Here is a 24,939-nt window from a genome sequence, read left to right on the forward strand (position 1 = left end):
CTTCTTCTTCTTCTTCTTCTTCTTCTTCTTCTTCTTCTTCTTCTTCTTCTTCTTCTTCTTCCTCTTCCTCTGGTTCTTGTTCTTCCTCTGGTTCTTATTCCTCTTGTTGTTGTTCCTCTTCTTCCTCTTCCTCTTCCTCTTCATCTCAGACTCCCCTCCTGTTTTCAGTAATCCCGCAGTGGGATTATAGGAGTGTGCCACCATGCCTGGACTCGGTCTCCAGTTCAGTGGGCCCAGAGGCAGGGCTTAGACTGCTGAGCTATCTAGCCAGCCATTTTTGCTTTTTGAGATAGGGTCTCACTATGTAGCCTAGGCTGGCTTCAAACAGGCACAGCCCTTCCCAGTACTCAGATTACAGTGTGTACCACTACCCTGGCAATAAGTTTTTGTTGGCATGAATAAATTATCACTTCAAGCTTTCTGGCTGTCCTAGGTGAATCCAGTGGTTGTTGTATGCATAGACAAGGTGAGGGGTCATTTACCTTGGCACATATGCTCAAAATAGAGGCGCTAGTGCTGGTGATATAGCTCAGGGCTTGCCTGGAAACTGCAAGGTCCTGAGTTTGATTCCTGGTACAAAAACAAAAGCATCACAACAACTGCCCCCCCAAAAATGGAAGCACTCTGGTGCTTTAGAAAATACAAGAACACAGGCACAGGCTTCTCCCTGCATTGGCAAAGACCTGTGTTGATGTCCATGTTTGTCCCGAGAAAAAGGCACACACAGAAAGATGAGAGGGAGAGGGTAGAAGGGAACAGTGTCTAGCCTGCATATCACTTTGACATGTGAATCATGTGAGTGAATGATCTCCCAAAATTCATTTTTAATAAAAAATGATTAAGTGCAGAAGTCTTTCAAGGAAAGGAAACAGAAAACAGAGAGAGTTGGGAGTTGGCGTCTCCGTTTTTCATTGCTGGAGCCACACACCCTGCTGTCACTTCCAGGAGGGCAGGTTCATTTCCGCTCACAGTTTCAGGGGTTTCGGTCCGTGGTTGCTGGCTTCCCTGCACGCAGCCACTAGGAGGCAGGGGCGTAGGGTGTGGAGGAAGGCGGCTCATCTCATGGCAACCAGGAGGCCGAGAGAGGGATAACCGGCCCGACAGAAACTACAGGCCCGAGACTGTCTCCCTCCTTCCATCAGCAGAGAAGCACCGCTGTCACTCCAGGACCCCTGAAGAAAGGCACAGGAGGCTCCCACAGGTTGGGCGTGGCCCTGGCTCCCACCCAGCCCCCTGGAAGCTCTTCCTGCTTCTGCAGCCCTCACGCCGTCACCTCAGCCACACAGTGGTTTCCATAGCAACAGTGTCCTTCCCAAAGGGAAACCATGGAAGGACGCTAAGGGAAACCATGGAAGGACGCTAAGGGAAACCATGGAAGGACGCTAAGGGAAACCATGGAAGGACGCTAAGGGAAGAATGAAGGGGAAGTGAGCAACACAGAAATGTAACAAATAAAACAAACAAACAAAAAAAAATCCAGGGGTCCAGCACGTGACCTCGTATTACTGCCACTCCAGAGAGAACATTCCTGGCAGGCATACTCGGCCATTGTATTTTACTTCAAGTTTGTCAGATGATCGTCACCTAAAGCCACACACGAGGTGACAGGCTCAGCTCTACCTGGCAAAGGATGACAACAGCCCAGTTTAAAGGACAAGGGCCAGGGAAGCCCAGGAAGATGCTAGACCCTTCATAGGCGTCCTCAGCCACCGCAGTAGCTGAGTGCCCCTGGGCTGTGTGTCTGCCTGTCTTTCTTCCTTGGACATTGTGCCCAGAAGGCTTTGTGGCATTTGCACTGGTATGCTTCCCTGCTGTGTGATCTGGAGCAAGTTCCTTAACCACTCTGTGCCTTGATTTCCTAATCCATAGAAGGAACAAGCGACGATTATGAGGTTCATGGGGGTGGGCAAGGGTTAAGTGAGACGATCTACTCAGTGGGCCGACTGATGACTCGAGCTCTTCCCATTCCTTTCCAGTTGGCCATGGTCGGAGCGATGGAGAGCGGTTGGTGGTGTACGACTTCCAGGTCTATGTCAGGGACGTGCTGCACCATGTGGACACCATGCAGAAGGACTACCCCGGACTACCTGTCTTCCTGCTGGGCCACTCCATGGTAAGCAGACAGCTAGAGACAGGGGTCAGGTGACACCTGGGGCCCAGCTTCCTGGGGCCATTGGGTGCTGTGCGGCCTTTCTCCCTGCCTGCTGTTCCCACACCCTGCACTTGGGATTCTGTGTACCTTAGAGCTCAGGATACAGGCTGGTTCCTGGAGGCAGCCCCTGGGGAGCCCAGGAACTGCCCCTCTGTATCTGTCCCTTTTGTCTCATGGTACTATTTCTCAGGCTCCCTGGGGAAGCTGCTCCTTAAAGCCACTCAAAAGCTTCTTCACGATGCAAATCTTCAGAATCTCCCAGCAGTCAGCTGGATTTTAGAGTGAAGTCACGGGTCCTCACACAGGGCCAGATCAGCCCTCAGAAAGGCTGACCCGTTGATGAGGATTGGAACTTCTGGAAGCTGCATGCCTGGGGACATTCACCAGGGGAGGCCTTCTGACTGCCTTTCACTTCCGGCCCACTCTGCTGCTCCATCTCTCTTCCCTGCCTGGCCCATTCAGCATCCAAAATGGCACCTTGGCTTGAATCACCCTTGAGCTCCCGGCAGCCAAGCCTTCCCTCCTCCCTCACCCTCCACAGTCACTGAGTATTTTTCTTAGAAACTAAATTTCTGGAGGCTTTATGAAACCAGAAGAAAAAACATGTAGCAATCTATTATGATTGGATTTGACCACCCTACCCCCCAATCTTTCCTTACCCAAAAAACCTCATATGAGACCCAGAATGGATGAGTTGCTGGCTTACCAGCTTTTGGCTTGAAATGAAAAGGGACTGTGTTATTGTTTAACTTGGGGCTCATGGGCAGAAACCTTATTTATATCTTTCCAAAATGTTTGCTTTTAGAAAACCCAGAGAGGGAAAAGGAGGGTTGGTAAAATAACTTCAGATCTAGTTTGTCCAACATTTGACAGTGTCCATTCCAAAGTGGCTGTCCCCAGGCTCTTGGCTGGGAGAGACACAGGGCTTCGTGGGTGTGCTGGTGAGAAATGTGTGTCTGGCTTGCCTTGCAGGGCGGAGCCATCAGCATTCTTGCGGCTGCAGAGAGGCCCAGTCACTTCGCCGGCATGGCCCTCATTTCACCTCTGGTTCTCCCCAGTCCGGAATCTGCAACCACTTTCAAGGTAAAGGACTTGTGGGTCTCATATCCCTGGAGTCCCTTGAGACACAGAGTTTCCATTCATAGCTGGTGTGGAGGCCAAAGGGCCAGAGCCCCTGCCTGGATGTCACAACTATTGTTGGAAGATTTGGACAGGTATCAGGCATTGTTGCTGCCAGCCACCTTCATTTCAAAAGTCAGACTCATTTCCCTGAAAAGACACAAGGAAAAGGCCTTCCTGTTTGTGCATGTTTTGTTGTTGAGCTTAAAAGGGGGAAAGGTTACGCATGCTCTCTGTCCAGTGAAGTCATGCCAGCTGAGGGTCACACAGTGGCTGGAACTGTGTGCCAACATTGAAAACTGGGTGCTGCCACCTGGGAGGCCGTGGGCTCTGCTGCTTGGTTTATCTGAGGCTAACATACTTTGCATGTTATCTGAGGACAGCATTCCTCTTGTCACAGCTCTGAGTCAGCAGATAATCCCCAGAGCAACCTAAAAGCCTCCTCCTTCAGGAGGTCAGTAGAATCAGAGGATTGCAGGGCTTTTCCTGTTGATGTGGGTGGCATCAGCATAGACTGTCCTTGGGGGACACAAAGCTTAATAGTAGATGTAACATAGCTCTGGTGAGGGTGACAGCCTCAGGCCATGTCCCCAAGGAACATCCCATCTCTTCCAGATCCAGGCAAAGGTCTCAGGACTCTCAAAGGGGCAGGAGATAGTGCCTACTGGCTTACCCTATGGCCTTCTACCAAGTGACAGTGGCTGGGATCATGTATTAAATAATAGCAGTAAGCACAGTGGCATATGTCTGTAACCCCTGCTCCCAGGAAACTGAGGCAGGAGGAATGCCTCAAACTCGAGGCCAGCCTTGGGTACATAGTAAGTTCAAGGCCAGCCTGAATTGCATAATGAGACCCTATCTCAGATAGATAGATAGATAGATAGATAGATAGATAGATAGATAGACAGATAGACAAACAGACAGGCAGACAGAGACAGACAGACAGACAGACAGATAGATAGGCATTAGTTCTTATTCTCTCCCTGGGAAGGAAACTAGTACATGGGGAGCACCGCAGCTGTGTCTGTAGGTGAGCTGATGGGGTTTCTTCCCAGGATCCCCTGGGGCCTTGCACTAACAGGCGAAGGTGACGCTTCTGGGCACTGTGACCTTTTGGAGCCTGTGCTAATAGATCACCTTGTCAAATCAGAAACTGGCGCCTCTGGGGAAACACAATTCTCCTCTTATTAACCAAGACAAATTAGATTTCCTTCTTCCCTGGTACTGAGGGCTACCTCCCACCCTGGAATCTGTTGCTCCTCCTAGCCACTGCAATTTTGAGTGACACAGGCTGTAACCCTGCACCCAGTCTGCCCTGGCATCTCAGTGACCACCCCCACTTCTCTGGGCTTCCCTAACAACCTACATGCAAGAGTGCCACAGAACCTTTTACTAAAAAAATTCTGATTTAAAAAGTTTAAGAATAATCTGTGAGGATAGTTCAAGAGTCTTTGAACCACAGAGTCACTTTGCCTCAGTTCCTCCAGTGGGCCATTTTTTTTTAATTTCATTGTCGTGCTTGGCCACATCTCTTGACACTCCTTCTCCATCCGGACCTGCAGGGGTCTCCTTATAGGGACAGGGCCAACTGTAGGGAAGGTGCCTGGTGGTGGGTTTCCAACCATCCCAGCAGTTGCTGCTGACCCTCAGAAATGCAGGACTCCTCAGCATGTGCCCTGTCCACCAGACCACCAGGGAGGGCAGTGTGAGACCCCGAGTCCTTGGGCACAGATACACGGGAGTGGGGCAGCTCCTCACCCTGGCACAGGAGGATGCCAACTCACCCTCACCCTCCAAATCTGTCACCATCTGCTTCTTAGCCAAGGCTGGTTTTCAACAAGCTGAGATATATTTAGCCCGGGGAAGGACACAATAAGGACAGAGCTTTGGTCCCCCAGACACTGCAACAGAGGAAATGGTTTCATAGAGAAAGTAACAGCAACAGAGATTTAGGAACAGAAATCCCACAGGCCCCACCTCAGTTGTTGGGGAGGTGGATTTGTGTCCCCTGACCTGTGCGTCTCAGGAGCACTTAAGACTGTACAGTAGCTAGTCATAGTCTGGTTTCTCTGGGAGCTTCAGGAAAGATATAAACGTCCTGAAAAGAGCTTAGAGGCTGGCCCTGCTGCCAGGACAAGTTATTATATATGGCCTTTTCTGCCGTCCCCCGGAGTCCTGGGCAGGGACATAGGAGCCTCCAGCACACACCAGTGCTGCACAAGGGCCCCGCTCGCAGCCAACCTGCAGCTTGCCAAAGTGCTGAAGAGGGGGACACGGAGCCCAGTCCTCAGCCAGGACACACCCTACACAGAGAGGAAGTGATTCCATTCCCAGCCAAGGACATGAGGCCTCTTGGCTTGCTTGGAGGCAGAGAGTACTGGGGTACCATCTCACTCTGAAACATGTTTGAGTGAGGTGGATTTGTGCCCTGAGCCAGCCACTTCCCATGCGAAAGCCACACATCCCCGTTAGTAATAGACTCCACAGGGCCTTTGGGGTTGAGGGTGCTGGGAACCAGGAATGCAGACTAGGCACAAGCTGTCACCTCCCTTCAAATTGAAGCTGAGCATTGCCCCCACAAGGTGGCCCCAGTGGACACAACAGGGAGCTGCAGTAGACAATTCACCTGATCGCTCAAAGCTGGGGTTTTCGTTTCTAGACACATGACTTGAGGGGCCAGCCATCCATCCAGCAAGTCCCTATAGACCACTTAGGAGACCATTTAAAAAGGCATGAGGCATGTCTACTGCACACCTATGCCAAGGGCATCTGTCCTTCCAAGTTAGTCTTCTGTGATTCAAGAACCTGCTGTGTCACCAGGTGGCTGTCCCCACCCTAATCCCTGGCCACAGTGCTGCCCCGGAAGGAGGCTCCTTCCATGGACAGATCAGCATTCTCGGAGCGTGGTCAGACACAACTTTGCTGAAGGTCCTTGACATCTCCCGCACCTATCTATCAAGTGTGGAGAGTGCCTTGGTGCCTGCTCAGGGGCAAGGAGCCCCGAACAGGCACCATCTCCGTCCCAGTGTCCTGACAGCTCAAGTCAAATTAGTGCAGCTGCAGAGCTTCCAACTCTTCCAACCTTGGCACTCTGTGTGCTCACTCAAGGGAGTTGTGGAGGCCACAAACCTGTGATGAAGGCTACATGGTAGCTAGACCCCAGAAGGGACAGGTGGTGTAATGGCCTTGACCTCACCTCCAGTCTTGGTGAGCACTCTTGGTTGGGGCCTCTGTGTTCCCTGGGAAGCAGGTAGCTGAAACCCAGCTGCTGGTGAAAGCTGAGAGAAACACCATGGGCTGGCTGGAGCAGCCATCTGGTTGACCTCAACATCCTTACTTGGCCCTGGTAGGGGCTTGGCTGTGGTTCCTAACTTCCCCTCTGCTTCCCACTTCCAGCCTCAATTCTGTTTCTACCTTCCTCCCCCATACTGTGCTTTCCTCAAACATAAAATCAACAAACCTAAGAAGAACAGTGGGGAGCAGACAAGGTGGGCCATGTTTATGATCCCAGGTGCTTGAGAGGCTGAGGCAGGAGAACTGAAAATTCAAGGCTAGTCTGGATGCCCAGAACAGGACGTGGGGAAGAGAATCTCCTGTAGCTGCTCAGAGCACCCCACCCCTGTGCCATAGCTCACCTCTTTCTTGGTTTTTTGGAGGGGAAGAGTTTAAATATCGGTTTTGTTGTTTGTTTGTTTGTTTGTTTGTTTGTTTGTTTGAGCTTCTGCCTGGTGAAATGGGATTGGAACTTACCTGTCTAGAAAAAGAGATGAAGGGCCAGGGAGATAGCTCAGTAGAATAATTCTAAGTGCTTGCCTGACAAGTGCAAGGTCTTGAGTTTAATTCCTGGTACCATAAAAAAAAACATTTAAAAATAAAAAAAGAGAGAGAGAGAAAGATGAAGATCAGAGCTGTCTGAACTTTTCTTTTCTTTTCTTTTCTTTCTTTCTTTCTTTTTTTTTTTTTTTTGTGGACCCAGGGAGTGAACTCAGGCCCTTGTGCTTGCCAGGGAAACACTTATTCCACTGATCCATCTCTCTGGCTCTTATCTGAACTTTTCATAGGATGGCTTCCTCAAAAGGGCAGCTTGCTGGTGGCCCAGGGACCATGCCTAGAGCATGAGGGCCATGAGACGTCCAGGCAGCTGTGCCCTCAGTTAAGCAACATCGCTGCATCTGTGTGCGGAGACCTTAGTATTCTCAGCATGGATCCTGAGTGTCGGGCCAAAAGGTGCGCATGTGCACAGGCACCAGCAAGGCATAGGATCCATGCCTTCCGAAGTTGAGGGCTGTGCCCTCATCTACACCTGTGGCTGGACATCCAGGCCTTTTGCTAGGATGCCTGGACCCTCCTCTACCTCGTGTGACAAGCTGGGCCTCCAGTTCCTTAACATTAAACGAGGACAAAGCTGAGCCTCTCAGGATTTTTGTAAAGATCAGAAGCTCGGGCACCTAACAGAGAAGGCTTCTGGGTATATGGGTGCCTGCACCCTCCCTTGAGGTCCTCGACGCGCCATGAGCTGTGAGCTGTGTGGTGCTAATTCCAGGACCTCGCAGCTCACTTCAGAAATAGCATCTACCGTCTCCAAGTCTGCACATGCACAAGGGCAGGCAGCCCCTCTGTGAGGCAGATGTGTGACATCAGGATCTGTTTTCTTGGGCTCACATGGGGGAGGGGCTGAATCAGGCTCAAGCCCACTGAGTATTGCTATGGTGCTGGGGATGGAAGCCAGGGCCTGACCTGACCCTCAGCCCTACCTACATGTGTGAGTGCCCACTAGGTGCAGACTTCCACATCCGAGTGTTGTCTGGTCCCACCTGACGAGGTACCACAGGCAGCTGAGGCAGTGAAGATGAGGGCCTGCCTCCCTTTAGGACACCACAGGGCCACAAATGCCACCTGGTTGTTTTGCTTGCCTCTGCCCTTAGGCTCCTAATTAGGATTCTTTCTGGTCTGAGCTTCTTGTTTCCTCACTCATCACCCATGATCCAGATGATTCTGCCCTGCTGTCTGTTTTTAGGGTGCCTACACACAGATCATTCAGATTCACACGACTGAGGGGGGATTGCAGGGAGAATGGCCACACAGAATCCATAGCAGGTGGAAAATAGACAGGACACAGTCTGGTGTGCTGGTGCACACCTGTAATCCCAACACTAGGGAGGCTGAGGCAGGAGGCTAACAGTGAGTTCAAGGCCAGCCTGGGCTACATAGCAAGACCCTGTCTCAGAAAAAGAAACAAAAACTGGACAGCACAGTCCTGCCTCACTGTGGAGGCTGCCTCCTTTACCCCTACATGAGAACCCAGAGAGCAGGGTTGAAGTTGTCTGAGTCAAGATTGTCTGGCTGTTCACTGGGGCAAGTGGCCCAGCTACAGGGCAGCTAGGGGTCCACCTGTCACTCCCTGTCACTTGGGAGAAGCCCATGGAGGTCCCAACTCACCCCCTCTTCTGTTTTCTGCCTAGATCTTTGCCGCAAAAGTGCTCAACCTGATCATGCCCAACCTGTCCCTGGGAGCAATTGACTCCAGCTTACTCTCTCGGAACAAGGAGGAGGTGAGGTCCTACTAGAGCTGGAAAGCCCCTGGCAGCAGGACATGGAGAAGCAGGAGGTTGTGTCATGGCTTTGGGGATGGATGGAAAGGGGGTGGCAATGATAGCTTTGACCTAAACACAGAGAACCAGATGATGTGTGTAAGGCCAGCTAGATAGCTCAGTGGACCAAGCACCTGCTTAGGCAAGCACAGGGACCAGGATTCAATCCCTGGCACCACATGCCATGCCGGCCCCACCCTTGGGTGTGCTGAGCCAGAGACCGAGTCTGGGTGTGGTGCACATGCTGGGAGGCTTGAAAACAGAAGCATCTCTACAACTCCAAGCTGTATAGAGGGAACCTGCATAAAATACATTAAAAAAAAAAGATGACGTGTGGTGGCCAGACCACTTCTGGGCACAAGTGATAAAAACCTGAGTTAAAGCCATTTAAGCAAAAGCAAGGACTCATGACTAAATGGAACCAAAAGTTTGGCTGCATCCAGGTATTCAGAGTTATGTTCAGGTGGGCGTGGCGGTGCACACCTGTGGTCCTAGCACCGTGGGAGACTGACAAAGCATTGTCACAAGTTCCAGCACAGTGCGGGCAAATTAGCACCTTAGCAAGACCTTGTGCAAAATTTTAAAATGGAAAAAGGCCTGGGGATATAGCTCAGTGCAAAAACCCTGGGGTTCTTTCCCAGCACTGGAAAAAATAGTCCATTCCGAGGTGGGAACAAAGGGGCCACCAGGACCTCTGCCCCGCGCAGCAGTCATCTCGGGCTGACTCTTCGAGGCTGGCTGCAGGCCTGGCTGTGTCGGGGGCATGGCCCGACCACCCATCCTCAGGCTGAAGGAGCTCAGCCCAGGCGGTGGGAGCGGAACAGCCCAGGTGTGGGGGAGCACACCTGTGCCCCCGAGGGTGCAGAAGATCCCAGGGTGAGCCCGCCATCAAGTACACCAGTCTGCCCCTCTCCTGTCTCAGTTTCCCTTTTGCCTCTGGCATGTGAATTCATCAAACTGCTGGCTCCCAAGGGTCCTGGCCATCCGGTGGCTGCCTCAGTTTCTCCAGGCAGTCAGGCTCCAGCTTCAGGCCTCTGACCCATGGTGGCCCTGGAGTTCCCTGAAAATGTTGACACAGTTTTGTTAGAAAAGCCACTCCAGATCCCAGACACCTATCCTGGAGCAAATCTGACTCACCTGCAGCCAAGATCCTGGTCTTTTCAATTGAGTGCTAGGTGAAGAAAGAGCATTTCAGAAAATCAGGTCTTTGGAGTGGAACTGCAGAACCTCAAGGGCCAGAAAGGCCAAAGCTCACACTGATGTCAGAGTCCTCAGAGACCCATTTCCCAAAGAAAACTGGGCTCAGAGAGGTTAAGCAACCTGTCCATGTTGCACAGCAGTCAGGGGCCCCAGTTCACTATGCAAGTCCATGTGGTAGTCAAGTGCTGGTTTCATCCTGAGCTCCTCTCTCAGTGTGTGACCTCAGTCCTTGAAGCTAGTGGTGTAGACCTGTGTGCTGTACAAGATCCATGGTAGGGCCAGACCTATAGTCCCAGCACTCGGGAGGCTGAGGCAGGAGGATCACCTCAAGTTCCAGGCCAGCCTGGCTACATAGTAAGTTCAGGGCCAGCCTAGGCCATATAAGGCCCACATTCCATCATCACCTCTCGGGCAATTAGCCCCTCTGCCTGTTGCCTGAGTGCCCTTTGCACTTTGTGTTGGACTTTAAAAACAGCAACACCAAGGGGAAAACGTGTTCACCACAGGCCCCTCCTGCCACCTCACATCAGGTGTCCCAAGGCTCAGCTGATATGTCCAAGGAATCCTTGCAGCTCTGAATACCTGAGCCAAACACAGTGCCTGAGGAGCTGGCCAGATCAGTTGGGAAGGACAGTGGATCAGGAGTCTGTGTGGGGCTGCAGCTCTGGACCCAGGTGTCCACATAAGCGTTTGATGGGGCTTGCTGTGCCACCTTGGACTGTCAGCGGCACCGCACAGCTGCCACCCTGCAGAGCCACCTTCTATCTGTAGGTGTGAAGCCTCCTCCAGGAGAAGCCCCACACCTGAGGTCACACCTGCTTCCAGAGACACCCATAGCCAGTCTGTCTCACTGCAGCCAGGAGGTCAAACTGACAACCCGCATTTGCAGTCGCAAGAAAGCAAGCTGACGGCTCCAGAACCCAGCTCCCCCGTGCACATCGGAGCCCAGGCTCTGTGTTCCGGGCCAGATGCTTTCGGCAGTGGCAGCCTGGGAACAAAGATGCTGTCGCTCTGACATTTATTAGGCTTGGCCACCATCTAGGGTTCCTGCTCTGAATGCCAGGTGATGGATACATTCACCCTGCACCCCAGAAGTAGCTGTGTGGGCTGCAGTGGCCCCCTCCCCACCAGAAAGCCTTGAATGCCATTTGAGTCATTTCCAAGCTGCCAGTGCTAGCAGGGAGCAGGGATCTGAGGCGTCTGAGTATCTCCTGGAGCCCTTGTACCTTTGGCAACAGAAACGCCACTTCCTTCCCAAGCCTGGGAAGAAGGCGGAGGAAGAAGACTATGATTTTTTTCCTTTTTTTTTTTTTTTTTTTTTGAACCAGGGATTGAACTCAGGCCCTTGCGCTCGCCAGGCAAGTGCTTATTCTACTCAGCTATCTCCCCGGCCCCCATTTTTTTTCCTTTTTGAAACTGGGTCTCCCTGTATAGACCAGGCTGGCCTCAAACTCTTCCTCTCCTGCCTCAGCCTCCTGTGTGCTAGGATTACAGGACAGAACCTGCAGCCCCTTGCCTTCTTCTGGGTGAGCACTTTCCACCCTGGACCGCAAGCACAGTGAGACTCACAGCTCCATGTGCCTGTGCAGAGCATTGCTATTTCCAGTTGATGCTGTTTTCTGTGAGCACTGGGTGTCTAGTTTGAACTCCAGCGGGAGCACCAGATGGAGCATCAGCTCAGCTTCTGTTACTTGCTTCAGCGTGGCCAGGGTTGAGGATTAGGTCCCATGCCACGCTGCCCCTAAGTGGTCCCACACATGTGGCTGGGAGGCCGTGGAGGGCTCTTGCCAGGACTCAGAGAGCTCAGCTACATCCAGGCCTTCAGCTAGACACAGCTGCAGCTGGTGATGGGCTGAGCCGCCCACTGTCCCCAGGAGGCTGCTTCCCGAAGGAGCCTCTCGAGCTCCGAGCAGCTTCTCGGAAGTGCACTGAACATGGCAGAATGTATCTGACTTCATTGAGTGTCTCTGCTTCTCCAGAAGAGAGGTCTAATTGAGGAAATAAAAGTTTACTACTGCCCTAAATGACCTGCAAGCAGTGGAGTTTGGTGCTGCGCACCTGTAATCCCAGCACTTGGGAAGCCGAAGCAGGTAGATCACTGTGAGTTTGAGGCCAATATGGGCTACACAGTGAGGGCTTGTCTCAAAAGACAAAAGAAAAGGTAGGGGGCTCTCTAGATCCCAGCGGGCCAGCTTGCCTCTCAGCTGGGCTTGGAACAACATCGGGTCAGGGTCCGTGCCTGGGGGAAACAAAAAAGATATATGCTGGGCTCAGCTCTGGTGACACCACCCGCTTAGAGTCCTCGGGACACATCCCAGCTGGCAAGAACAGCACTGCTCTGAAGAGGGTGTGCAGACATGTCTCAGAGCCTCTCCCTTGGCTGTGTCCCGAGAAATGCGCTTGCTAGATGAGGTGATTCTGTGTTCATGTTTTGGTGCTAAAGGAGGTGGAATCCAGGGCCTCTCCATGCTAGACGAGTGCTTAGCACTGAGCTACACCCAGCCCTTCTTATGTTTTCATTTTGAGCCAGGGTCTGACTAAATACCCCAGGGTGACCTTAAGTTCAAGATCCTCCTGCCTCAGCCTCCCCAGTGGCTGAGGTCACAGGTCTGCGCCACTGCACCTGGCCCTGTGTTGAATTTTAAGGAAGTGCTTTGCTGTTCTTCACAGTGGTGGCAGCATTTTCCATTCCTACCATGGATGCACAGGTGCCGAGGCCTTGTGACCCCTGGGAGCTGTCACAGCAGCCACGTCTCAGATCTCCTCACACCTCCCATTTGGATTTCCCTGGTAGTTCCTGACCTGCAGCCAGGCCTGCCTCAGCCTCGTGGGCCTCTGTCTACCCACCCTGTGATGGAGAAAGGGTGTTCACTGACTCAGACTCAGGAGTGTGGGCTGAGGCTAACGGACCCTGAGACCCAGACTGAGACCGTGGTGATAGAGAGGAGGGTGGGAAACACCAGCCTCAGTCCCGGGGGTTCCTGTCTGTGTCAGGAAGGTCAGGCTGGACATCCACTTCCACCAGCAAGACGGGAGGCTGGAAACACCTCCCTGAAGACACGGAACCACAGAAAGAGTGAGGACTTCAGCCCAAGAACAAGCACTGCTGCTCTCAGCCAGCCCCAGAGTCAGAGCCAGACCCACCGGGTCCCTGAGACCCAGACCATAGCAGGGGTCCTGCTTCCAGCAGGCGGATCCCTGGCCATGGTCCCTACAAGAGGTGTCAGGGTGGCAGAGACATGCCAAATACCAGCTACTTGGGACTTTTTTTCAAAAAGTTAAACTCTTCTCTTGAGATTGTTGTGATCCACATGCATTGGTACTGTGCATCATCCCAGCACTTGGAAGGCTGAGGCAAGAGACTCGCTGCAAGTTTGAGGCCAGCACTACCTAGCAAGACCCTGTCTCAGAAAACAAAAAGAAGTAATAGAAAGACCACATCTTCCCATTAATCAATTTCCTTCAAGAGGAACATCTTGTAAAATTATGGGGCAGTGTCCTAACCAGGACAGACCATTCATATCCCCGCCAGGACCCCCCAGTTTGCCCTTGTATGGCCATTTCCGCTTCTCTCCTATGCTTGCCCTGTCCTTATCCCCAACAGCCACAAATCTTCATTATTTTGTAATTTCAAGGATCAGTCACATAGGAATCTGGGAACATAGCTCTGTGGTGGAGCCCTTGTTTAGCACGTGCGAGGCCCTGGTTTCCATCCGTAACCCTGCAGGAAACAAAATTAAAAGATCTGGATGTGATGGTGCATGCCTATAAAAGGAGCTGCTTGGGAGGCTGAGGCAGGAGGATCATGAGTTCTAGGCCAGCTGAGGCAACTTAGTGAGACCCTGTCTCAAAATTTTAAGAAGAGCTGGTGACGTGGCTCAGTAGCAGATGACTTGCCCAATGTGCACAAGGCTTGAGCTCCACCCCAACACTTTGAAAAGAGGGAGGAGTAGTGGCTACAACTGGAATCAGACAGTGATTACTTTTGGAGATGACTTCCCGCTCTTTGATTTTGAATGGACTTGTGACTTGTTTTGCTGATGGGTCGCCTGGTGGGTGAGGGTGGAGGGCCCCTGGCCATCTCCTTCCTGGGGAACAGAATAGAACACATTCCTAAGACTGTTGTTGTTTTCCACCTTAAGCCCTCAAAATGGAAAAGCAGCTGTGATTGGGATGGAGGGCAGGGTTCAGGCTCACAGCATCAGCTCCTTGCTCCCCTAGTCTGTTTCCTTCCCTCTGGCCCCATTTTGGCTGTGGCTGTGGTTCACATCAGCGCTGCCCTTTCCCCGACACATCTGGTGGCTCCTTCCCCTGGCCCAGAATAGCTCATTGTGCAAACAGAGTGTATGTGCTTGAGATGTGGAAGGGGAAGCAAAGGACAGGAGCCCACTGGGGCAGTGGAGCAGTGTGGCCAGGAACAGATGCCTCCCAGGGGCATGGTGGTCCAGGTCAGCAGAGCAGAGTGTTAGGCCAGCTTCAGGATGTGGTGGTCAGAGGACATATCACAGCAGGTCACGGAGGAGACCAGGTATAGACAAAGAACATGCTGGTAGAGATGACCAGGGGATACACAAGTCTGTTGAGTCCCAGGTGCCATCCAACAACACCTTACACAAGTGAGGGCTTAGTTCTTTGGCTGGTGACGTGTCAGTGCTGGGATACAGTCTTATGGCACAGCCCTGTCTCACAAGCCCCATGGGACTCACATAGCTCCTGGCCAACTCTACCTGCACATGCTGTGTCTTCTACACCCAGTCTCCTCTGCAAGGGAGGGGCTCTTTGGCCTGCTGCGTGTGTATGTGGCTCCTGTGCTCGGCTTCTACTGGGCAGAACACAAGCTCATGACCATGCCTAGCTGCAAGGGAAGCTGGGAAATGTAGTCTTTAGTATGGGAAGTTATATACCTAATTGAACATCCAAGGTTCTACAGATGAGACCAGGAATTAGGATGACTGATAGCAGGCAGATTGTCAAACCTCTCTGGGCCTTAGTTTCCTCATCTATAGTGCTGTTCCTTTTTTTTTTTTTTTTTTTTTAATGTATTTAGTACAGAGTCTACAGGGTCTCACTATACAGATCGAACTCAGTGATCCTCCTGTTTTTAGCCTCCCAAGCTCTGGGATTACAGGCACACACCATCATGCCTAGTCTTAATCGCTGTCTCAGTGCACCCCAGGGACAGTGCTGGGGCCAACATGGCATACCGGGATCGAACCCTGGTCCCTGCATCTGACTAAGCAAGTGCTTTAATTCACTGAGCTATCTGGCCAGCCCTGTAGTGCCTTTCTTGAGGCAGTTGTGAGAGTTAAATGAGCTACCAGGTATATAAATAGTTTAGTGCATATAGCCAGAGCTCACATGTCCACTGTTCTTATTTTTATTACTCAAGGAGATCCTGGACTGGATGCCCTGGTGCCATGCTGGGCACAGGCTGTGGTGCTGGAACATAGTACTGTCCTCACTCTTGCTCTTATTTCCAGCCATCCCGTGAGCTGCACAGCTGCCCACTTTAAAGGGGAGCTGGCTCTGAGCGGCTGTCCTTGCACTGTCTATGCAGTGCCTCTGCACTGCTTGCTGGTCTTGTGACCTCTTAGCCTGTGAGCAGATGGCCTGGCCCTGTGGCCTGATGTCAGCTCAGCTGCAGGAAGTGGCTAATCCATCTCATATGGCTTCACAAATGGTCTGCTCTGTGGTGCTCAGCCCCCAGCATGGGACAGAGTCCAGGATGGCAGGGTGGCCTCAGGACAACCTGTCCTTTCTCAGTATAGGATGGGCGCTCTGGCCTGGGCCTAGTGGGGGTGGGGTCAGAGGGACTGTGGCCTGGCCTTGGGGACCCTGAGGGGAACCCAGGGGGGGCTGTACTTCAAACTGCCTCTGGACCACACCCCATGCCAGGTCTTCAGCTTGCTCCAAACCCATCTTCGAGGGTGAGAGAGGAAGCAGAGGATGGTATGGTCTCATACCTTCCCCTGAGGTGGCCTGGGAGACTTCTAGAATCTTCTCCCCCAGTCCCTGTGGGACAGATAGGTTGCCTCAGGGCACAGATTGAGCAACAATGCTGAGCTGTCCATACGGCTGCTGAGTGAAGCTGGAAACCCAGAGAGGCCAGGAAATGTGGGCTCAAGGTCCCAGGGTAGCCCTGAGGAGTGGGCAGGCCCTGAGCCTCCAGCAGGGGTGAGTGAGAGGTGGGGCATGACTGAGGAGGGAAGATGCTGCCTGGACACACACTGTAGAGGGGCAGAAATGGCCTGGGCATACTTATGCTTACTATATGCCCTTGCCCACTTCCACCGGGCAGACATCAAGTCAGAATGGAGGGGGACAGAGAAAAAACAAAATGAAAACTAGAACACCTTCAGAATCAGCACTGTGGGAGGTTGAGGCAGGAATATTGCAAATCTGAATCCAACCTAAGGGGCCTGCTCCTTAGCTCAGTTGTTAAGTGCCTGCTTAAACAAAGCAGTCAGGCTCAGGATGCTGTGGTTCGATCCCCAGATCCTCAAGCCAAACCAGACCTGCCCTGAAAACATCCTGAGCCCGCCCAAAAAAAATCCTTCTGAGGGACCAGGGAGATGGCTCAGTAGAATAAGCGCTTCCCTGGTAAGCGCAAGGGCCTGAGTTCAATCCCCGGTTCCGCAAAAAAAAAAAAAAAAAAAAAAAAAAATCCTTCTGAATCCAACCTAGGCAATTTAGAAACTTAGCAAGACCCTGTCTCAAAAAATAAAAATAGGGGCCAGTAAGCACTTCCCTGACAAGCACAAGGGCCTGTGTTCAATTCCTGGTTTTGCCAAAAATAAATAAATAAATAAACAAACAAATAAAATAAAAATTGGATGAGGGATGTAGGTGAGTATGAAGGCCCTGGGTTGAATCCCCAGTACTGCAAAGAATAAAAAGAAAAAAAGAAATCCTTCAGAGCTTCTTTGGGGTGAAATCATCAGAGTGCACAGAAGGATGCTGTTAATGTTTTTAAAACAAAAATTAATACTCCAAAACAGGCCTATGTGCACACAGCACTCAGCACCTTTACGTTTCACTTCCAAGGATTCCATTTTATTTTCTCTTGCCATTTTCCCTATCTGTATAGTGTCTGCATTGTCCTGATGCACTGGGTGGAAATGATCAAAATTAAGTAGGCAGGTTCAGGGCAGGTGAGATAGTTCAGCGGACTAAGCACCTGCTTAAGTAAACACAGGGGCGGTAGGGGGGAGTGTTCAATCGCTGGCACCACATGCTGTGCCAGCCCAGCCCCCAGGTGCACTGAGTTGAGGCATGGTGGCACACGCCTGTAATCCCAGCACTGGGGAGGCTGAAAATAGGAGGATCACTACAAGTCCAAGCTGCACAGTGAGATCCTGTACCAAATAAAAAATAAATAGGCAGGTGCATGTATGCATATGCAAATACAAGGTCATTTTATGTGAGGAGCTTGTGCATCCTTGGGCTTGATTCTGTTGGGGATCCTAGAAAATGCCTGGTGGGGTCTTATCTGGCTCATAGGAGGGGGACTCAATCCTGAGGGAAAGCTGGGGGTGGTGGCACATGTGTGACCTCAGGACTGGGAAAACTGAGGCAGGAGGATTACTGTGTGTTTGAGGCCAATCTGGGCTACAGAGTGAGTTCAAGGACAGTGCAGACTATATAGCAAGACCTTGTTCCAAAAAAAAAAGGTCCTAGATACCAGGTGTGGGCCTATCAAGGGGAGCCCTGCTGTGCACTGATGCACCCCCTTTTCCACACCAGGTCGAGATTTACAACACAGACCCACTTGTTTACCATGGAGGGCTAAAAGTGTCCTTCGGCATCCAGCTGCTGAACGCTGTGGCTCGGATAGAGCGGGGGATGCACAAGCTGATGCTGCCATTCCTGCTGCTTCAGGGCTCGGAAGACTACCTGTGTGACAGCAAAGGGGCCTATCTGCTCATGGATGGGGCCAAGAGCCAGGACAAGACTCTCAAGGTGAGCAGCCACCCTCCTGGCCGTGCTGGGGCACCTCTTCTGGCTGCAAGGTCCTTGCAAGGACCAGCGTGGCCAGGCTGGGAGACAGACACAGAGATCTGTTAAGGCGCCGAGCTCATGTGCCCTTAGCTGTCATTTTGCGGGTATGAGCTGCAGGGGAAGAACAGAACATCAGAAGATGGCATGGGCAAGAAAGGACACATGGCCCAGGCACTGGGTAAATGAATCTAGATAATGTCACTTCCAAGCCCCGAGGATGTCTAGGTGCCCAGCACCCCTGCAGCAGCTGTAGCAGCTCAGGGAAGCTGGGCACTGGGCAGACAGGCAGTGCTGCCCTGGGAGAAGCTGACTTAGTCTCTGGGTCTAAGCAACAAGTGACAAGTTCTGGCTTATGAAGGGTATGGGGACAGAATGAAGGCAGTGAGACCCAGGGAGACACAGTCCTTCATCTGCGCCAAGAAGAGGGGCTTGGCTGAGGTGACACAGGAAAGTGGAGACAGGCCCATGTGGGGAAGGCTCCAGCACAATGAGCGACAGGATAGAGGTGTCTGGAAAAAGCAGGGCTGGGGGCAGCATGGAAGCCTGCACTAGCAGAGGTGATGCACTGGTTCTTCCCCAGCACCACCTGCACACACATGCGCACACCTGCGCAGGCGCACGCACACACACCCCGCCACAGTTACCCTGTGACCCAGCTGTCACACTCCTGAGTGCATCGTTCAGTGACCAAGTAGTGCAATCAACCTGGTGCCTGCTGACAGGTGACCAGGTAAAGGAAGCACTCACCCACAGCAGGATCCCATCCACCATAAGAATATTTTCAGCTATGTGGAGGAGCCCAGGGGGCATCACGTTGAGTGACACTGGCCAGGCGCAGAAAGACACTGTGTCTCGTAGTCATTTTCCAAGTCATGGAAGCAGTGTTGACTCCTGCCCATTCCAGGAGTTTATCTTGCCTCACGTTTCAGTCCACAGTCTGCTGGCTCCAAGGCCCCAGACATGGCGTAGTAAAGGGCTCAGCAGAGGACTGGCTCACAGCATAGTGGGCAGGAAAAGGAGTAAAAGGAGGAGCTCTTCCAGGCCACATCCAGTGTCTGCCTCTTCCAACCAGACCCCACCTTCTAACAGCAAGGTGGCTCTGAGCCCCTATAACCCAGCCACCTTCTGAAGGCCTCACTGTGGCCCTTGGGGGATGTCCAAATGGAAACCATGACACTCTGTCCTCAGGTGGGAGCTAGAAAGCTGATCTTGAGGCAGTAGAGTGGTTCTGGGGCCTGATGGGGGAAGGAGGAAGCTGAGGAGACCCTGGGGAATGGGAGTCCCATTGGCAGAAGCAGTGAGTTCCTGTGTCCCCTACACAGGGGGATGCAGATAATTATGTTGTGTGTATTTCCAGAGAGCCAGAGGAGAGAATTTTGAGTTGTCTCACTACAAAGCAATGATAGATCTTTGAGGTAATCCATGTGCTCAAGGAGATAGCTCTGCTGTCTGAGCACCTGCCTGGCAATTGCTAAGGACCCAGGTTTGATCCCTGGTACCTCATGCCATGCCAGCCCCTCACTGAGCCAGCCACCAAAACCAGGAGTGGTGGTGCACACCTGTAATCCCAGATCACTACAACTTCAAGCTGCCTAGGGAGACCTTGTACCAAATAAATAGATAAAAGATAAAATAATAATAATAATAATAATAATAATAATAAGGCCTGTATCTTGCCTAACCTGCACATGGCCCTGGATTCCCCTGTCAGCACCACAGGAAGAGCAGCTTGTGAGAAGGAATGGCCCAGTGTCCTGAGATGGGTAACCCTGGCTGGGCCAGAGCTGAGCATGAGCAAGGGCTCCACTCTCAGAAACTCTGATGCGAACGGCCAGTAGGCAGCAAGCATGCAGAGAACTCAGGCTGGAGACAGAAGCCCAGGGTCATGGGAACTTGAAGGGGATTCAAGACCCAGGCCTTGAAGAGATTGCTAGGGACACCCAAGGAGCAGCCTACCAGCCTATGTGCAAGGTCATCAGGGTGGCAGGTATCACTTCTAGGTGGGATAGAAGCCAGGTGAGGGTAAAGCTATAGTCTTGGGCTGGCCAGATAGCTCAGCAGATTAAAGCACCTGCTTAGGCAGACATGGACCAGGGTTCGATCCCTGGTGTGCCATGCTGGCCCTGCCCCCAGGATGCTCTGAGATAGCAATTGAGACTGGGCATGGTGGCGTGCACCTGTAATCCCAGCACTTGGGAGGCTGAAAACAGGAGGATCACTATGAGTTTGATCTGTGTAGTGAGACCCTGGAGACCCTGTACTAAAAAAAAAAAAAAAAAAAAAAGTTATGGTCTTGGAAGGAAAGACGTCAAATAGCTTCTGGGCACCAAGGGTCCCCTGGCCCAGGCAGGTCACAGAGACCCTGCCACAGACCACTGCTGGGAACTGGGAGAGTGAAAGCTGGCTTGAGGTGTATTAACTTCAGCTGGGCACAGTGGAGCACTTCTGTAGTCACAGTTGCTCAGGAGACTGAGGCAGGAGGATCACTTGAGCCCAGAGTTCAAGATCAGCCTGGACAATGTATGGACCGCCACTGAAACCAAAAGGCTGATGTGAATGTCCAGTGCTCAGGCTATAGGGAGAGGGTCTGGACATCATCACACACTCCTGTCTCCCATCTTTGTTCCCCCCCCCCAATTCCTGACCATACAACCCTGACTCCATGTCTCTTGCAATTGCAGATTTACGAAGGCGCTTACCATGTGCTTCACAAGGAGCTGCCCGAAGTGACCAACTCTGTCTTCCATGAGATAAACATGTGGTTCTCTCAAAGGACACCCGAGGTGGGAGGCAGATGTCCACCCTGAGCCAGGGGCTAGGTGCCCCTCACTCCTGGGGCCCTGGGAGGTGGGCAGAGGAGGGCAGAGCCAAACAGGAAATCAGGAACCAGAGGAATCCCCAACACAATGTACTTTAAACAAAAAAGAGACATATTTGTCATATATATTGCTAACAGCCACTGGATCTGCTCTTAGGGGTGGACACTTTGACACTTTATGCAGGAGAAAGAGGAGAAGGAGAGAGAGAAGAGAGGGAAAAGGAGAGAGAGGGTGACAGACGAGCATTTCTCCACAGAGGGACCATGGTGCAATGTCCCTTAAAATGCACACAGCCTCAGCCCACCTCTGCCAGCCACACAGGTGTCCCAGGCTCTATACCTGGGATGCCAGCCTGCAATAACTAGAGGAGCCCCTGCCTGCCCCCACCAAACTCTGCCCTAGTTCCCCCTCTGACCAGCTGTAGCCCTGTGGCCTTGCTCTGGCAGGTAACAAGGTGGCCTGTGTTCCCACTGAGGTTGCCCATGACCCCATCAGCCACAGTGTGGCCACAGCCAAGGCTGCAGGGATCACTTGCCAATAGGCAAGCACTGGACAGGGCCCTTCCTTTCACCCCAGGGCTAGGCCTGTCTTAAGGCAGCCTTGGCAAGGCCGCTGCTTTCTGGTGCTGCGAGATGAGAGGGGATCAGGAGAGACTGACACCTGTGAGCATCCCCACCCGGTCCCAGGTGCTTGGCACATGGGACTCAGGGCTGCTGGAAGGGCCCTGGAGCTGAGCTGCACCCCAGAGAGGGTGGAGGAACCCTGGTCCACCCAGCCTTCCCTTCCCCTAGGCAACCAGCGCCTCCTGGAGTCACAGTACTGGACCCACAGCTACCTCTGGTGGCAGCAGGAGGGAACCAGCTACCCAGTCAGGGCAGAGACCAGCGAGCCACCCTTCCAGGATAAGGCCCAAGCCCGGCCACCCTCTCAGGTGCCAACCCCAGTCTGGCCCTGCCCTGGCCTCACTTAGTGCCAGCAATAAGGGGACCTGGCCCACCTGCCCTGGGCGCCTTCACCTCGTGAGTCCCCTGTGAGGCTGCTGGGACTCACAGGGTTCATCCCTGTCCCTGGGGCCCCGATCAGGTCTCCCTGCTGCAGGCAGTGATGGCGGTCAGCCGCCGAGGCTTTGGGTGTGCCCTGTCCTGGGAGGGTCAGTCTGTTCATGAACCCCAGCTGCCAGCAGCCTACTGACAGTTTCTGCTGTCTGTAACCTAGCAGGCGCCCTGGGCTCTGGTCTGTGACTCACCCAGAACTCACTGTCCCCAGTACTGGGCACTGTGGCCTCTCCCAGAGGCTTATGATGACAGTGTCCTTTCCAAAGGAACATGGCTGCGTGACTCGACCACGGTCCCCTAAGATGCATGGATTTGCTCATGTGGGCCTTGGTCCAGACACACGGTCAGCTCTTACATGACTGAATACAGAACCATTTGGGAGACAGGTGTGTAAGTGGGACTGTCTTGCAAAATCTGGAGGAGAGGGCAGGGAACGTGGATGTCCACCTCCATGGCTGACTCAGGCACCACCTGATGTCCCCCACCAAGCCCCCCAGAGCACAGCATCTCATCTTTGTCTTCAGGAGACTGGGTGGCCCTGATCATCTTGGGGAGCAAGGAAGGTCAGGTGACCAGGCAGAGGAGGACAGAGTGAGGAGAGGCAGTAGGGCCCTGGCGGGATTCTGGGCCCTGGCGCCAGTGTAGACGCCGCTCTTTTTGTACAGCGCAGAGGCCATGTGTGTCCTCTTTGAAAACGGGTTCCAGCTCTGACAATCTTTTTAGGAAAAGAGGCCTCCTGCAGGGAGTGGGAGGTCCCAGCACCCACATCGCAGGGCCTCGGCACCACAGGCCCCAGGGTATGCCACATCTGTCCAGCTCACATGTCCTTTCTTTCTCTCGCCCATTGTTAACAAGAACCTACTAAGATCACAAAGATTTTCCGAGCAAGTCACCAGTCTTGTATCACCACAGCTTGGCATGTATACTGCGTGGGAAATGCGTGTATCAGCTTAGAACTATTAAAGGAGTTCATGTATGCCACAGCTAATCCTAATAAACCACATGTTTTCAGTGTGCTGGCTCTGTCTGTCTGTCTGTCTTTCTGTTGCCATGAGTCTCTATCTCAGACAAAACACCTTTAGGGACACAACCACAGATCCTTTCCCAGGGTCTGCTGAGCCCCACTCAGACCGCCCTAAAACCTCATCCTAGATATGGCCTGGCCCAGAAAGGACAAATCCTGGTTCCTCCCGCTCCTGTCCTAACTCTACTTGTCCACATGGGGGCGCACTCCCTGCCAGGGAACACAGCCTGTGTCCCAAGCACAGTAGCTGTGATAGGGCTGGGAGGGAGGAACAGTGAGTAAGAGGAGCAAATGCTTTTGGGAGGAAGAAGGACCAATGAATAGCTGGGAGAGGAAGGTGGGCTGTGCCTGCACCCTGGTCCTACACCGCCTCCAGCCCCCTACTTCGGGAGGGCCATGCTGGGCTCTGCAGCTGGAGCTGTGTTTCTGGGCTCTGTGGGTGTGGCAGGGTCCTGTGGGGGGCTGGAACCCAGGGCAAGGGCCTCTGGAGGCAGTGGGCCTGTGCCACCTCCATAGCCCCAGTCTGCACAAAGGCCACGTGCTTCCTGCACAATCAATAGTGGCTCTGCAGCACCCCGGCCCCTGCCTCACCTGGCTCAGAGGGGGTGGGTGACCACAGCTGGGCAGCAGGAACTCCTACTGCCGTGGTGAGAAGGGGGCGGGCAGAGCAGCAGGAAACGGGCCCCCAGTGGCACCTGACCAAGAATGGTATCATGGGGGAGGGCAGCACCGCACTGAGCTGTCACCGTGGATGGGGCTGCCTGGCAGAGCTGTGGCTCTTGGTAAGGGACACAGCCCTGACCAAGGCCTCTCTGCTTCCTTATTTGCTCTCCTAGATGCCCTCTGGGTCCACTGCCCTGAGGCCTGGAGCATATTGGCTTTGGTTTATGGTCCAACATGACAGTTCCAGCTCCAGCCACCTCACCCTTATTCCAGCTGACTGAGGGAAGAAAAGGAAAAGGAGAGTCATGCATCCTTGAAGAGACACATCAGAACGCAGATATTGCATCTAGTCTTTCTGCTCGTATCTAGAGCCAACAGGCATGGCCATGGACAAGGGTACACTGGGAAAGGAGCCCAAGGCCACTGAAAAACAAGGGGCAGAGTCCAGCTATCAGGGAGTGCAGGCCACCCTGGGCAGGGCTGCAGTGTGGGTGTGGGTCACCCTGAGCACAGTGGAGCTTCCTGGAGGAGCTGGCCTCCAATAGCTGGGAGAAGACGCAGGCCTAGCTGACAGCATGTGGCAGTGGGGACGCTGTGGATGACCACAGGAGGCAGAAACAGAAGAGCTGGTAACAGCTAAGCTGAGTGCAAGGAGGAAGCAACAGCGAGGTCTCCATGTGCCCAAGCAGCATGCACTCTGCCTGGAGGTGTGGGCAGAGCCATGGAGCCTCTTGCTACATGAGGTGGTGGGTGACTGCTCCCTTTGGATAAATGAGTAAAGTGAGGCTGGCAGGGCCGGCATTGCTCAGGGGGCTTCTCAGCTTGAGGAGGAAGACAGCACCCCCAGACCATGGCCCAGCAAAGCAGGACCCAGGCCAAGCTCCCAGGCTGCAGAGCAGGGGTCAGGGCCTCTGCTGCACTCAACCCCAGTGTAACCTCTTGCCTTGGGGACTGCAGGCAGATGGGCACTGCAGCTACCCAGCCATGGAACAAAACTATGTCCGCATCAGTGTCATAAAAGCCTCATGGAGATGACACAACATGTGGTTAAAATGTAATCAAAGGGCCAGAATGTGGCTTAGTGGCAAGGGCTGGCCCAGCACATACCGAGAGAGAGGAGAGAGAGAGAGAGAGAAAAAGAGAGAGAGAGAGAGAGAGAGAGACAGACAGACAGACAGACAGACAGACAGACAGACAGACAAAAGACAGACCAGGGCTGGTGAGATGGCTCAGCGGTCTAAAGCACCTACTTGGAACAAGCTTAGCAAAAGCACAGAGACCGCGGTTCAATCCCCCAGCACCACATGCCAGCCAGCCC

The 24,939-nt window shown here is 52.9% G+C and overlaps 1 protein-coding gene across 4 annotated transcripts in view; it reads left to right on the forward strand.

Moving 5' to 3' along the window:
* Mgll (monoglyceride lipase) overlaps positions 1-22,955 on the forward strand; it is a 99,720-nt gene extending 76,765 nt beyond the window's left edge. For all 4 annotated transcript variants that reach the window (XM_023706366.1, XM_023706367.1, XM_023706365.1 and 1 more), the window contains exons 4-8: positions 1,977-2,113; positions 3,125-3,235; positions 8,734-8,823; positions 17,806-18,021; positions 20,742-22,955. In XM_023706366.1, coding sequence (XP_023562134.1) covers positions 1,977-2,113; positions 3,125-3,235; positions 8,734-8,823; positions 17,806-18,021; positions 20,742-20,867 — 680 coding nt within the window. In that variant the 3' untranslated portion in view covers positions 20,868-22,955. The remainder of the gene's footprint in view (positions 1-1,976; positions 2,114-3,124; positions 3,236-8,733; positions 8,824-17,805; positions 18,022-20,741) is intronic.
* Positions 22,956-24,939: the final 1,984 nt, after the last annotated feature.

This window comes from Octodon degus, unplaced genomic scaffold (genome assembly GCF_000260255.1).
Source record: "Octodon degus isolate 3935 unplaced genomic scaffold, OctDeg1.0 scaffold00254, whole genome shotgun sequence".
NCBI lineage: Eukaryota > Metazoa > Chordata > Mammalia > Rodentia > Octodontidae > Octodon > Octodon degus.